The sequence below is a fragment of the Scomber scombrus genome, chromosome 2 (genome assembly GCF_963691925.1).
Source record: "Scomber scombrus chromosome 2, fScoSco1.1, whole genome shotgun sequence".
Lineage (NCBI taxonomy): Eukaryota > Metazoa > Chordata > Actinopteri > Scombriformes > Scombridae > Scomber > Scomber scombrus.
Window position 1 is genome coordinate 11,280,749 of NC_084971.1, and position 13,908 is coordinate 11,294,656.

Sequence of the window (13,908 nt, forward strand, 5' to 3'; positions counted from 1 at the left end):
ACACCACAACCAAACAAGCCTTTCATTATAAAGGTTTTTATTTTTTCTTTGGTAAAAAAAAAAGACTTAGTTTTTAAACTTAGAAGAGAGACAAAACATGAATAGTTACTTAAAATCTATATTGATTTGTTTTTCTGATGTTATTCTGAAAAGTTTGAGTTAAAACTGCATTGTGTAGAGGAAACAACACTAAACCAATGTACTGCTGCTGTCAGAGTGTGCAATGTTTTCATAACAAATGAAACACACTGATACATTCATGAGTGAAAAACAAAAGTAATAACCATATACAACATATAATAAATAACACACTGGCTACTTGGAGCTAAACTACAGCAGGAAGCTGAGAGTCACTAGAGGAGAAGAGGATAGAGTAGTGGCTCCCAACGAAGGGGTTGCAAGATAAGTCTTAAGGATCAAAAGATGACTAAAAATATCTTCTTAACTGTTTTTTCTTTGCTTTTGTTCTTGTACATTACAGGATAATTTGAACTCATCACCAGTAGACATGCAACAGGCTTCCTTTTAAAAGACATATGTAACTTTTCCACATTAAAATACCTAAAACCAATTAAACATATGTTATATATTTTGTTGAGTTGTGAACTTACATTATCTCAAATGTTGGCGTCATATTCTCTCTACCCCCTCTTCTGCAGAAACACAGGAAAGACCAGATGATACATCAGAGACTGAGGAAGGAACTCAACGAACTAGCTAGCTAGCCACTCTATTTTTTTACTACTGTTAGTATTTCTCACTCGTGATGGAGCACGATTATTTATTGCTGTTTGCTGCGCGTTTTGTTGCTGAAGCTCTCCCTATAAAGTGCAAACTTTCGAGTAAACTAAATGACCCAAGAAGTTCTTCTGTCTGAGTCATGTCAGATTGGTTATCTTTGGCAAAGGTTGTTGTTTAACGATGATTACAGCTCCCATGATTCCGCTATTTAACAACGTAATCATTTGTCTTTTGTTACTGTTTTGCTTAAGAGACCCTTAGTGGCAGAAATGACATACTATGCCTTTAAGGGCCTAAAAGCCAAAAAGGTTGGGAAATACTGAGAAGGTATAGCAACGGTAACATTTCACTGATCCTGTCTTCTTCAATTAGAGCTTTTCAGCTTTTTTGCAATTCATCCCATTTTTTTTTTACTCAAAACATACTGCAGATTTAACTTGTAATTAGGTGACATGTTGTACATGTGAAGTGGACACCAGCAGCTTCTTTTTTGTTTGGCAAATGCACTCAAATTTATTAGGGAATTAGGGATATTCTACAAGGTGAGTCTGGGCAAATTTAAAATAAAAACAATGGACCAGGCTACAGTCACTGGATGTGCGTTGGATGCAATAAATTAAAAAAAAAAAGCTGCTAGCTTACTCTTCAATAGTTAACTCTTCATCTAACCTCATCACTTAGGAGAAAGGTCAAATAGTGGACAGAGAAATGTTTGAGGAAGAGCACTTCATTTGTCCATCTACTCTGCCTGTCCTACCTCTTCTCTTGCATGCTGTTACAGTCCTTCCCACTTATCCATTTCCCCTAATATCACAGCTTTGTTCTCTCTCCCTCCTCCTCATGTCCTCTGTTCTTCATCACAGCTCATCCCGTGCGCTCCAGTTCTCCAGTTCAGACTGCAGTACGTCAGAGTTTTTGGCCTCAAAGCTCAGCTCCTCCTGCTCTTGAGTTTTCCTCGACTTGGCACGGTCCCAGTCAGTTTTCACCGTCTCGTTGTCCCAGACTACTGATGTTTCAGTGTCACTGATGTAGCCTGCGTCTCCTGTGTAATGGGTTGGATATACCAGGAGGGGCTCGGCGGAAAATGCACGCAGGTCCCGATGCTCAAAGTGGTCCATGTACTCTGAACTGATGAGTGAGAGGAGCGGGGGGATGTGATTAGGTTAACAAAGACACCACAGGACAGAAATAAAAAAGAAGAAGCAGAGAAGAGGGGTTATACTCACATCGGATGTTTGTCATACATGACAGGAAGGAACTCGTCAACAGGAAGCAACTTGGTCATAGGCTCGGCCCTGAGGAGCTTCTGCGCTCCTTGTAATGACAACATGTAGCCTAATGTCCAGTAGGAGTAGTCAGCCTCTACCAGGTTGTGGATGTTTGGTACAGACTTCTCTGGATGCTCCACCTGCATTCGCTTGCGTCCGATGTAACTGTTAGCGTGAAAGTTAGGAAAGACAATAAATACCACGGATACAAAATATCCCGAGGGCAATTCACACCAGGATTTATATAAGTGAAATTTTGGACTGAAATCCGGGAAGTTCATTTCATCTTGAACACAAATGATAGTCACTTTGTACCGTGACTGTGCCATCAATGTAACCTCCATATATATGATTGACTTTGTCATGCATGAGGCAGTGACATCAATGACTGAATGTCCTTCTTTACATTTTTATGTACAATTTATACAACTATAGACTTTTTATTCAAATAACTGGATATTTTTTAAAGGCCGACTGCGGGACAGTTGCCTCCCCCTTCTGGCAGAGAGAATAATAACAAGAACACTGTCGACACATGATTACGTCATAGGCTCAGCCAAAGCCTACTCTGTCGCTACTGTTGTGGCTGTAAAAAGAAGCATCATTTCTTTTGAGTGTCACACAACCCCTACAAAAATTACTCCATTTGGTCTGATAACATTTGGAAAGTCTAGAAGACCCGCATAGTTGAATTATTTCATCCAAACTTGGAGAAAGGTAACTGGAATTTAGCTGGCAGAAACCTCTAGTGCAAACGGTGGCGTAACGGACATTCATTTATATGTAAAAATTTTGCACTGCAGGTTTAACACAGCTGCTCATCTTTTGTATTGATGATTAAACAGGGAGGTCCATCCAAGCCTTGGAAGCGCATTAACTGTCAGTCACCTTGCATCGTCTTTGCGAAAAAAAACTTTCTGAATGTCAAGAATAGCTCCTTCCACTTTGCTGTTATATGACAGTTCCTCCTTGGTTAAACCGCTGTGAATGTGAAAAAGCTGGAGCACAGAGCTTAGCAGAGCGATGCTAAGATGCATTATTCCCACAAGTGTTTCCAGTGTCTGATCAGTGGTGTCTGAGATATCATGTGTGACAGATGGACGGATTTCATTGTGGGAGGACAATAATCCTCTCTGTTTACTACACTGTGTTTTCATTCTGTTCACTGAAGCAGCACTCACATGAGATCCCAGTCGAGCTTGTGTGTCGTCACCTCCTGCAGCAGTGCCTGGAGACGTCGTTTGAAGAATACCTCGAAGCGGAGGTCGTCTTCTATGACCAGGGAAGTGTGTAGACCACGATCTACTATCTAAACATACACACACGCATAACTTTTTCATTCCTTGTTGCATTCATTTCTTAAATGTGGTTAGTATATGTTATTATGGTGGAATTTTTAATCCAAAATATAACACAATTACAGTTTTAAAATACTGTAATGCAAAATGGAAACAACAGTTAATTTCCACTTGATAAAACTAAATTGTAGATACACTAAAATGGAGCCATCCACAGATTTATCATGCACAACAGCAAGTTATTTCATAAAAGGCTAGTACACGTATTGAAACATAAATAAAACAAAGTAATTACTTCCACCAAACTGCCTTTACTTAAACAGATATTCACTGTGTTTTTCAGCAATAAATGTTATCTACTGGCAGACCCACAGGCCTGATCGAGCTCCTCACCTCCTTCCAGATGTTGTAATGAGAGAGGAAACAGCCCAGTTCACCCTTAGTCAGGGGTCGACCATGATAAGGGTCTTTGTAACCTGGTAGCATCTTAATATCCATGGAGTCTATGTCAGTCGTGTTCAGAGCTCTCAGGGTGAGAGAGGGGATAAACAAAGAGATTATAGATGGAAACAATAAATTACAGGGGTGTAAATGATAGGATGAATACAAATGACGCACACAAAAGCAAACAGGCCATGCAGGTGCATTTCTACTCATTGTCGCTGTTTAAAAAAACACAATCTATTATGTAAAATATGACACACACTAACAATAACATTCCCTACTGTGCACAGAGATTGGAGTAAGACTTTCCTCCCAGGCAAGCTAAAATGATGGTTCAGGGAGTCTTTAAATGACAGCATGCACCCTGCTACTTTTCATGTGGTTGTTAGTCTGAGCCCTGCTTCCGTACATCAATCTACACCGCATATTGCAAAGGCACAAATCAGGAATTCACAGGCACTGGGGGAGGAAGACGATGAGAAACGTACTTGCCATCCACAGCAGCGACAACCTTACAGCTGATCTCCTGCTCATACAGCGTTCTCAGCATTCGATCACGACGGTCAGTTCTTCGCACCAGATTTATCATAAACACCTGGGTGCACAAAAACGCAAAACCTCAAACAGATGCTTACGCTGCTGCGTGTGTTTGTGTGTCTGTGTGACAGAGAGAGAGAGAGAGTGTGTGTGTGTGTGTGTGTGTGTGTGTGTGTGTGTGTGTGTGTGTGTGTGTGTGTGTGTGTGTGTGTGTGTGTGTGTGAGAGAGAGAGACTGTTTGTACCTCATCAAAGCCCATCTTGTTTGGCTGCTTGGGAGGAAGAGACAGGAAGCTGGAGGGCTCCAACGGAGAATTTTTCACTTTCAAAGAAAAATGGAGGAGGGTTACAAAGAGAATCTGTAATGTTTTACAACAGGGGTTTCCAAAATGTGGCCCAGGGATCCTCATGAGTTTCCCAGAGAACTCCAAAATGAATCACATTTTCATTGCTGTTTTAATATACATATATATACTATATATCACATAGTAGAATTTAGCAAAATCAGAGTATATATAATGACATTTTTTTTTATTATTTAAATTTTGTAGGTTTGAAAACACACAATGTGACTTAGTGATGTTCATCAAAAGACTGTTTCAATAGGACCAACCCTTCAATCTGATAACATAAAATCTACATACCTCATCTGCTCTATAAATAATATAACATGTATACAGTATACAGCAGTCTTAGTTGTTTTATCAGAGGCATACAATATGTTGTATTTCTATGTGGAAGCTTGTAACTCTACATCTCATAAATGTATCACTTCAGGCAACTTTCAGAGAACCTGTGATGCTTTTTCATAGAAAGTCATACTCTTACAAATCAAAAATATCCAGTGCAATGAGATATGATGAGGTCTAATCACAGACTAATGTCTGTTTAGGTGTTAGATCATGAGCAACTGCTTTTCCTAAAACAGCAGAATATAATCAAATAATTCAAATCTATCGGAGCACAGTTTGGCCTCTGGACTCACCCATGATCTCAAGCTGAGTATGCAAGAAACTCTCTGCTTCATCCTGCAAAGTAGCATGGGAGCGCATAGGTGCTGGGAAATATCCATAAGCTTCTTTGTTGCACACATACATCTGCACGTCTGAGAAGGATAAAAGAGAGACAAAACATGCTCACACATTTAACCAGACAATTAACCAGCCCTTTTGATGACAACCTCTGCTACATTTGTCCCACCTGCCATGCGAGCTGAGTAGGCAAAGACAATGACATCATCCAGGGCCCAGCTGTACTCTGTGTGCGGTGGATAAAAAGCCAGCTGACGAGAGGCTTCTTTCCGCAGGTCCACCAGGTAGGTTGAATGGACCATCGGTACAGCGAAACAGCCAAGACGCTCCTGCTTACGGATGGGCATGTAGGCTGGTGTTCGCTTGTAGTAACCCTGTGGAGAGTGCAGACAAACAATTACAACACTTCATCCAGCTTGTTTCTACATAAACTGTAAAGGATTTGATGTCAGGGGGAACTGAGCAATTTGACTGAGACTTGGATGCTTCCCCAATATACTTTACAGGAACATCCATATTTTACTACCAAATTACTAAAAATAACGTAACTTTGAATTTGAATGTCAAGAAATTGCAAGTGACTACCTGTGTAATATCAACAAGAAGGAAAATACATTGATAGACATTGGTTATTGTGAGATATTGGCTTATTAACTGTTGAATAAGATTAGATAAGATTTTCTGTAAAGAAATCATACAGGCAGACGCTTGTTTGGAGTATGTTTATTGCTCTTCTTGGACACTGCCCTGATTTTAAAGATGAGTAATTGTAGGCATCCTATGTAGACAGAAATAGATCACAGACAGCTAAAGGATGTAAGCACGATGTGCAAATATGCAGCATGTAACACAGCAGAAAGTTTGCTTAGTCATGATTATGTCAGCATAACTCTTAATACAAATTTCTCTTGTTCACTGTCCAATGACATGAAAAACCTGAACTACATCTGCAGCACAAAACAGCACAAACAGTGTCTGGTAAAGCTGGTGGTGACAGAATGAGAAAGTGGAGAAGATTTATCAAATAATATATTGCACTGTGTGGGTACAATCTACTGATATTGAAAACAATCTAAGATAAATGTCATTTTGTTATACAGGATAAGTGTATGGGAATTTTCCATATTTAGGGCCAAGCATGAGTCTTGAGGTCACAGTAAAAGCAGCACTATTATCTTGATAGAGAGACATACTGTTTCTCTCCTTGAGACGGTGAAGGCAACTGTCTGTGGTGTTTTGGGTAAAGCAGGAGTTACTTTGATAACGGTGACGCAGCATTGCTGTGGCAACCAAGGTCAGAGGATATGACTGTCTGACTCCCTAAACCCACAGATGGGTAACTGTGTTTCCTTGTTTATAGAATAAGGGACCAATAGGCTGTAGATGCAGTGAGTATGACAGTAGAGTATATAGCGGTACTATCTGTGAAGGCTTAAAGACTAGTGGTGGTATCATGCATCAAACAGGTGTAAGCTTCAATAAGACATCCTGGACTCCTGGGCACTTTCGCCACTGATGAGTTAACCATTGACAAATTCCTAATAACAATAAGTAAAGTTTCAGATCACCACTGAGCTATATCGGCTCTCGATACAAAACAAATTATTTGCTTGAATTTACAAATCATATTTACTTGAGAATTGGAAATGGTGAAAAATGTTGATCGCGTACATTCACATATTTCAAACCACATACTTGTAGTTATTCAATAGTACGTTTATGGTTTTTTTCTAAATAGTATGGTGCAGTGTAGTATAAAGTGTGACATTTAGTAGCAAATTAAAAAATGTAATCACATAAAGGTCATCCTATTTTTTTTAATTCAAAATACCAGCTACTTTCCTAATTTCTTAGAAGCTAAGTGTGTATACATATGAAAGGCTTAAACACTTTATAGAGTTCCTTTCATATAAGTTATGAAGCAGACACTGAAAAATAAATATCTTTTACCAACTTCACACAAGTTTGAAGGACATGTGGGTGTGAGTGGTGAAACATAACATCTACAGTACCTGTGAAGTCATGCCGCACCAGAAGTTGGAGTACGCAGCTCTGGACTCCAACATGGGAGCTACAATGGTCTTATTCTCTCTCATCAGTTTCCATAGCACATCTGGATTGGTGAGCAGGTTGTCACAGTCAGCCACCTGCAGACAGGAGAAAAGGACATCATATTGATAATGAACTCTCACACCCATAAAGACTGTAAATGCACATGCAAGCACATACAAAAATGTCACAGCACTGCCACTCAATGAGTGATTGAAGCCCCTGTTAAATGATTTAATCATTGAGCACTGTGAGCATAAGCAGCTCCTTCCTGTTCCCTCTCATCTCACAGCCTGTAATTTTAGACAAGCCTTGCCAACAGACAGCACTCATATTTGCAGCCGGCTGCTCTTTACGCCGGCTGTGTTTAGAATAACTGCTGCTCCGGGTCCAGAGAAGAACACATTATCGAAGCCAAACAACATTTAATCCTTCTGTATGTGTGTCTCACCAGGAACCATATATCTACTCCAATGCATAAAGAGCAGCAAAAAAATTCTGTATTTGTGCAGATGGTTTTCATTCAGCATCCACTGCCAATCCATAAATGAGGTCACTCTTAAACTGGCCTTATTGTCTTTATATTACAACATAGTCCCACATGTCTCCTGATCACTGATTTGTTTTATGATATTTTTCATCCACTTTTTAAATATTTCATATTATGACCATGAAAAAAATCATTTCTGATTGGCTGTGAGGTGCAGGTTAAAATTGTAAACGAGGACACCTCAAACCTCAAAATCAACAGTGGAACTGTCTCTAGATCGGTGCACATGGTACCTTAAACTGCAGGTAACCATAGCAACAATAGCAATATTTATTCTCTACTGCAGTAAACGCTCATTAGTTTAAAAAAATACTAACCAAGGGATAAATTGACTGCAAACAACCGCATTATAATGTTGTTGTGTCTGTGACCTCCACCCTCACCATTACTTTACTTTGTCATCATGGTTCATTATGCATATTTGCTTTAAATATGCAGCAAACAAAACTGCTAAAAACAAATAAAGGCTTAGATATGACAGAGACAATCTTTGAGAGTGTGCCTCTTCAGTTCTTTACAATCAGTTTTAGGAAATGAAAACATTTAATCTGCATTTGTGAGCAGGCATCCAAAATGTCGGCTTTAGTCATAGCTGTGGATTAAATCACTTTGCTGTGTTATGACTGAGCTTTGATATCTTTGCTACATTTCTCTGCAGGCAGACAATGGACGGGTGGATATTTAGATATTTAGTCTGTGCCATGAAGCAGCCCACTTCACACTTATCTCCTCTCACATCTGACCCTTTTTCAGAGACAGCGCACCGACTACATAATAAGAAGAGGTTGTTGAAGCTGTTGAGTGGATGATAACATACCAGGAGGTAGTCGGCCCAGATCTCACGGGCTGTGTCCAACGCTGCCTGACGGAGCTTCATTACGTGTTCATAGCGTAGGTTATTCCAGTGCTTAGGCCCCACCTCATCCTCAAAGGCACTGAGACATTTGTGCAGACAAACCCATTTAATTATGTTGCTCATCTCACACACAAACACACACTTTATTTCACAAACTTATACACAGTACCTGGATTCATCGTCAGGTCTCCACTCCACATAGTGATAGTCATTCTGCACCTGGATGAGCCAATCTCTCAGCAGGGCTGTGGTGTTATCTTTGTTGTGATCTGTCGCCACCCTGTGGGAGGATTTTAAAAAATAAACAAAAAACAGAAGGAGAGAAACATTGAGTAAAGAGCATCTTGATCCGCTGTCAACTGTGCAAATAATGTGATTCTTGCTCGTGGGGGTTAGATATATGGAGTATGAGTGCAGTTTCGTATTAAAATATCATTATATTAGGGATGCATCGATCTGATACAATAGAAGAGTTCGAATACAGATCTTATTAAAATCTGACTGATGCTCGAAAAACAGTTTCTTGGTGACTGTGGTTGTATAATTCATCTGTATTGGGCCACTGACAAAATCTTGAGCCCCACAGCAATCCCTGTTCATGATATTGCCTTGTTTATGAATATCTGCCGAGGGTTATTATTCTGTCACTCAAACAAGCATTCAGACAGCAGAAGCCTCATTGTTTTCTGCCAGGGTGCAAATTAACTTTTTTGTGCAGCAGCCGAATGGTTAGTGAATGCTCAAATGTTACCAGCCACTCATTAGATCACCATTGTTTTTTTGGCTGGCAGGTGAAGCAAAACTAAAAGCCAATTGCATATTTTAGCAGCATTTGGCTCATGAATGCTGCTGATTTTGTGTCCTGTTTTCTGCTCAGATCCATTTATTTATTGCAAAAAATATTAGTTACTCAAAGCTTCATGTTACTGTACACATAGAAAATCATCCCAATCAGTCCGACGCAGTGAGGTATGCAGATTTTAAATTGGGATGGGGGGTATACTGTTCATAAATTGGTGCACAGCACTGGCTGATACATCGATGGGAGTCTGGGTTCTGATTAGAGCTACGACGATTAATTAGTCTATCGAAAGAAACTTAATCAACTATTTTGATAACTGAATAACTGTTTTAGTCATATTTTATAGGACAATGACAAATATTCGGATTCAAACAACTTTATATATCCCAAAATGGCAATTCAGTCCCACAGCCCACCCAGCCCACATAAATGAAACTCAAACTAGCAGCAACACTCAAGCATCAACATGCCAGTGACAGCAGATCAACATATGGGTACAAAATAGAAAGCAGCTGCACATATTTGCTGGTTGCTTCTCAAATATGAGAATTTTGAGCTGAGATTTAAAGAGATATTGACTCAGAAAATAACGGTTAGTTGTAGTTGTGTTTATGACCTCAATATCAGCATTAGTGCTCCTTTAGGGGACACTTTCAAAATGATATCATGTGATATGACGACCAAACAAGTACAGTGATTAACTGTTAATTTAATCAAGCTATAACTCTCAAATAGGCTCAGAAAACATCTAAGATATATCTAAACATGAACAAATCCCAGACAGTCTGGAATTCGGTTATATCTCAGGTTTTGGATGATACAGAGGTTTATATTATGGTATAATACATTGATTCACTGACCAGCTCTACTATGGCTTTCCATCCTTTGAGGTTCTTGCTATGATTAGAGCAGAGCTGCACATCACTTATGTCAGGCGTGGACAGAGAAGAACAAAGACAGACAATAGGGGCTGCGATGGGGAGGAGTGGCATTTCGTCTGCTGTCTGTGTTATCATAACAAATCTTAGTGTTTGTCACGGAACGGGTGAGGGAGCAAGACGGGGAAGGAATGTGTAAATATGACAGAAATGGATTTACTCCCGACCCTGTTGTGTAGTGAGTGACAGTCGGCGTGCCGCAGGTGTTAGTTTCTCATGTGTCTGTGGGTTTTAACACAGCAGTGCCGTCTCTGCACCTACATGTGACCGACTCACAGATCCATCTTCATCTAGCCCCCACCCTTACATCTGCCTAACTTTTCCTCTCTGTTCGACACACATGTCTGACTACTGTGAAGATTTGAATGAGCGGTGGCAGTGAATAAAAAAGGGTTTATGGAAAGGAAATATTTGGCATCGCTTACATTGCAAGCAACAGAACCATGCCTGAAGGATATGAGACGGTTAGAAGCAGAGGGATGACAGGATTAGATATATGGATTGATATAATCTTTCCTGCATGTCCCTGCAGAGCACACACTCAACATAAGGCAGCCTGCATATATGTGTGTTTATGTTACCACTTGCCAGGTATTCCATCTTATTCTGTCTGGCTGATGATTGCAGGTATCAACAGGTGGCCGGAGCAGCTCAGTTTATATTGGTCATGCTGCATTTGAAAACTTTTCTTTAAATCTGTTCTTACACAGGGTGAGTAGATAAGTTGTAGATCAAACTAACCACATAGAAAACTGAGCTCAGGCTGCCACATGGGTACAGTTTGATTCAGGCGGAATTTTTGGCATGAATACAAAGGAAAAAAACTCAACATCCAGGCTGGTTTGTTTAAATAGACACACAGACACCTGGATCTCTCTTTCTAGCTAGCTTTCCTTCTGGAAAACAAAAGTTTAATTAAACATTCAGATGGGGCACAACATCCTCTTTCATCAAACAAACAATAGCCTACGGGTGAAGAATGTCTATTTTTCTTTCAAACGCACATTTAAGTAGGTATATTAAATACAAACCTGCTTGAGGGTATTGACATTAATTGGCTTAACAAAGCCACTGGGTTGCAAAGAAATTTAATCAAACTTGTCAGGACTGAATGCTGATGAAAAGATAAGCCTAATCTTCAAAAAACACATCTACTGCCAAAGGGTCACAATAAGAAGAGGAAGTGAGCGCAGCAGAGACAAGAATAATCTGGAAAGGCTGGGGGCTGGGTGCCAGAAAAAATAACTGCTGGAGGTTAAAAAAAGGAAGGTAAATTCGGCATCAGAGGCATTTCACACAACTTCAGACAGACAGTTTGTTGTACTACAAACGTTGATAGTTTGGGTGCCAGTTTCGAAGCATTTGAACAAAACTGACATTGTTTTCAGTAAAGCCTACAAAACGAAGATGTGGAAGGGAAACAGGGAGGGGTAAGAGGAGTGGAGGGAGGGGTAGAAAGAGGGAGGGGGACAGAGGGGCGATGAGAGAAGATCTGTGACTGAATGGAACTTTTTCATGGGCACGACTCTGCTGGCGTTACCCGCCCTCAGAGCACCACTCCCGAGGCTTGAGTCCATTAAACACCCCGGCGCGAGTTGAGCCACGCTGCTTGAACCTCGATTCATTTATACTATTCATGTATTGTTTATTAACAGTGAAGATAAAGCGATCATGCATTTTCTCTCATCTAGATAATAAGACAGCGGCCCCGTCTGGCCACAACTAATAAGAGTTCATTCTGTTATTTCTGCAAAGGCTTGACGTGTCTCTGATGCTCACTCACACTCACACAGTTTACAGTGACGTTACATTGGCAATTCAGATTCCCTTAAAAATAATTCTGAAAATTTTAATAATTATGTGTCACTGCCCCTGAGGTTATTTTAACAGTTCACAGTAATTAGACTCACCACAGCGCGATGCGGTCCTTCGGGTAGTGCAGGCGCTCGATGGCTCCTAGGAACACCGGCAGAGAGTGTGCCGAGTTACGGCACACTAGCGCGATGACGACCCGGGGAGCAAGGAGCGGAGACTCGGGGCTCCAGCGCTCCTCGGGGAAATACCCCTGGCTCAGGCCCGGCAGCAGAACGAACAGAAGGGCAGGCAGCAGCGATGTGACCCGGTGCATGGCAGGGACAGACGCTCGCTGGTGACACGGCGGACAGAGAAGGGCGCAGAGGATGTAGAAACTGAGGGTCCCGCTGTTGTGTTATGCCGACACTGGATACATGGCGGAGGAGCTGGCCGAATTAAAGGGCAGGTCTGGACTCGTTTAAGGGGAACTCGTTGTTCTTAAAATACCGTTGTAGTCGGCACCCTTTCTGTGTCTCGTTTAAATGGTGAAAATGAACCATATCAGGAAATCCCGGCCTGCTTCGGGTTAGGATGGATTATATCTATGTAAATACTCTTCCTTATCATAGAGAGCCAAGTGGACTGTTAGGTTTCCTTGTGTTGTCTTTTTTTCCTTCCCTTTAAGAAGAGCTCCAGCTGTAAAAGCTGATATGGGCGTGTTCAGTCAACTGTAGGCCGGTCACAAGTCTGTATGATATTAAAGTTAGCCACTGTACACTTATATGGACGGTTCACTCATATTACATAGCAGTGGTGTAATGTATTCAGATCCTTAGTAAAAGTACCAATACAGTAATGTAAAAATACTCCATTACAAGTAAAAGTCCTGTATGAACAATCCTGCTCAAGTAAAAGTAGGCTACATTAGTATCATTAAAATGTAGGCTACTTAACGTATTGCAGTAAAAGTAGTGGGTTGGTTTGGTTTTGATTTCTCTTTTTCTCTTTCTTTGATTTTGATGAAATATTGGATCATTTGAACAGTTATTGAAATAAGACCATGAGAGAAGTTTAAAGAGAAAATCACTATTTGGTGGGTAGTTAACAACTCATAGACATCGGAAATGTGACCCCAGCTACACACATTTTCATTTTCGTCAAATATATCTTTCATCTTTAACAATGTGTTGTGTTTTAAAAGCTTGTTATATTATCCATTGTGTCAAATCTTCACCTGAAAAGTAACTAAAGCTGACAAATGAATGTAGTGGAGTAGAAAGTACAATATTCCCCTCTGAAATCTAGTGGAGTGGAAGTATAAAGTAGCATCAAATGTACTTTTAATTTATACTTGAGTGCAGTGTTTGAGTACAACTTAGTTATTTTGCACCACTGCATATTAGGTTATAGATGAAAAGCTTTTGATTCAGCCAGTGTTGTATCTGTTCTAGCCTGAGACAAAAGGAAAAGTACTGTCAAAAATATAAAAACACAAAACAACATTATAAAAGCTGTATTTATTACAACCCAGCAAAGTAGCTCAAACCAACACAATAATGCATGTAATAGGCTATACAGTAAAATAAATAAATACATCATTG

The 13,908-nt window shown here is 40.2% G+C and overlaps 1 protein-coding gene across 1 annotated transcript; it reads right to left on the reverse strand.

The window, feature by feature from the left end:
- Positions 1–26: 26 nt before the first annotated feature.
- colgalt1b (collagen beta(1-O)galactosyltransferase 1b) lies at positions 27–12,914 on the reverse strand. The gene is made up of 12 exons (XM_062429074.1): positions 12,424–12,914; positions 8,943–9,053; positions 8,735–8,852; positions 7,331–7,465; positions 5,488–5,692; positions 5,273–5,392; positions 4,533–4,609; positions 4,240–4,346; positions 3,701–3,833; positions 3,191–3,318; positions 1,968–2,174; positions 27–1,869 (listed from the first exon to the last, which is right to left on the reverse strand). Exons 1-12 carry the CDS (start codon positions 12,639–12,641, stop codon positions 1,599–1,601), a joined length of 1,830 nt encoding a protein of 609 aa, XP_062285058.1. The 5' UTR covers positions 12,642–12,914; the 3' UTR covers positions 27–1,598.
- Positions 12,915–13,908: the final 994 nt, after the last annotated feature.

What these genes read in the sequence shown, in the direction of transcription:
- colgalt1b (XM_062429074.1), bottom strand. Translation starts at nt 12,641, where the DNA reads ATGCACCGGGTCACATCGCTGCTGCCTGCCCTTCTGTTCGTTCTGCTG. An exon ending in GTCGCTGCTGTGGATGGCAA is followed by an intron (nt 3,834 to 4,239) that starts GTACGTTTCTCA and finishes TCTCACCCTGAG; the next exon opens with AGCTCTGAACACGACTGACA. An exon ending in AAGCTCGACTGGGATCTCAT is followed by an intron (nt 2,175 to 3,190) that starts GTGAGTGCTGCT and finishes TCACGCTAACAG; the next exon opens with TTACATCGGACGCAAGCGAA.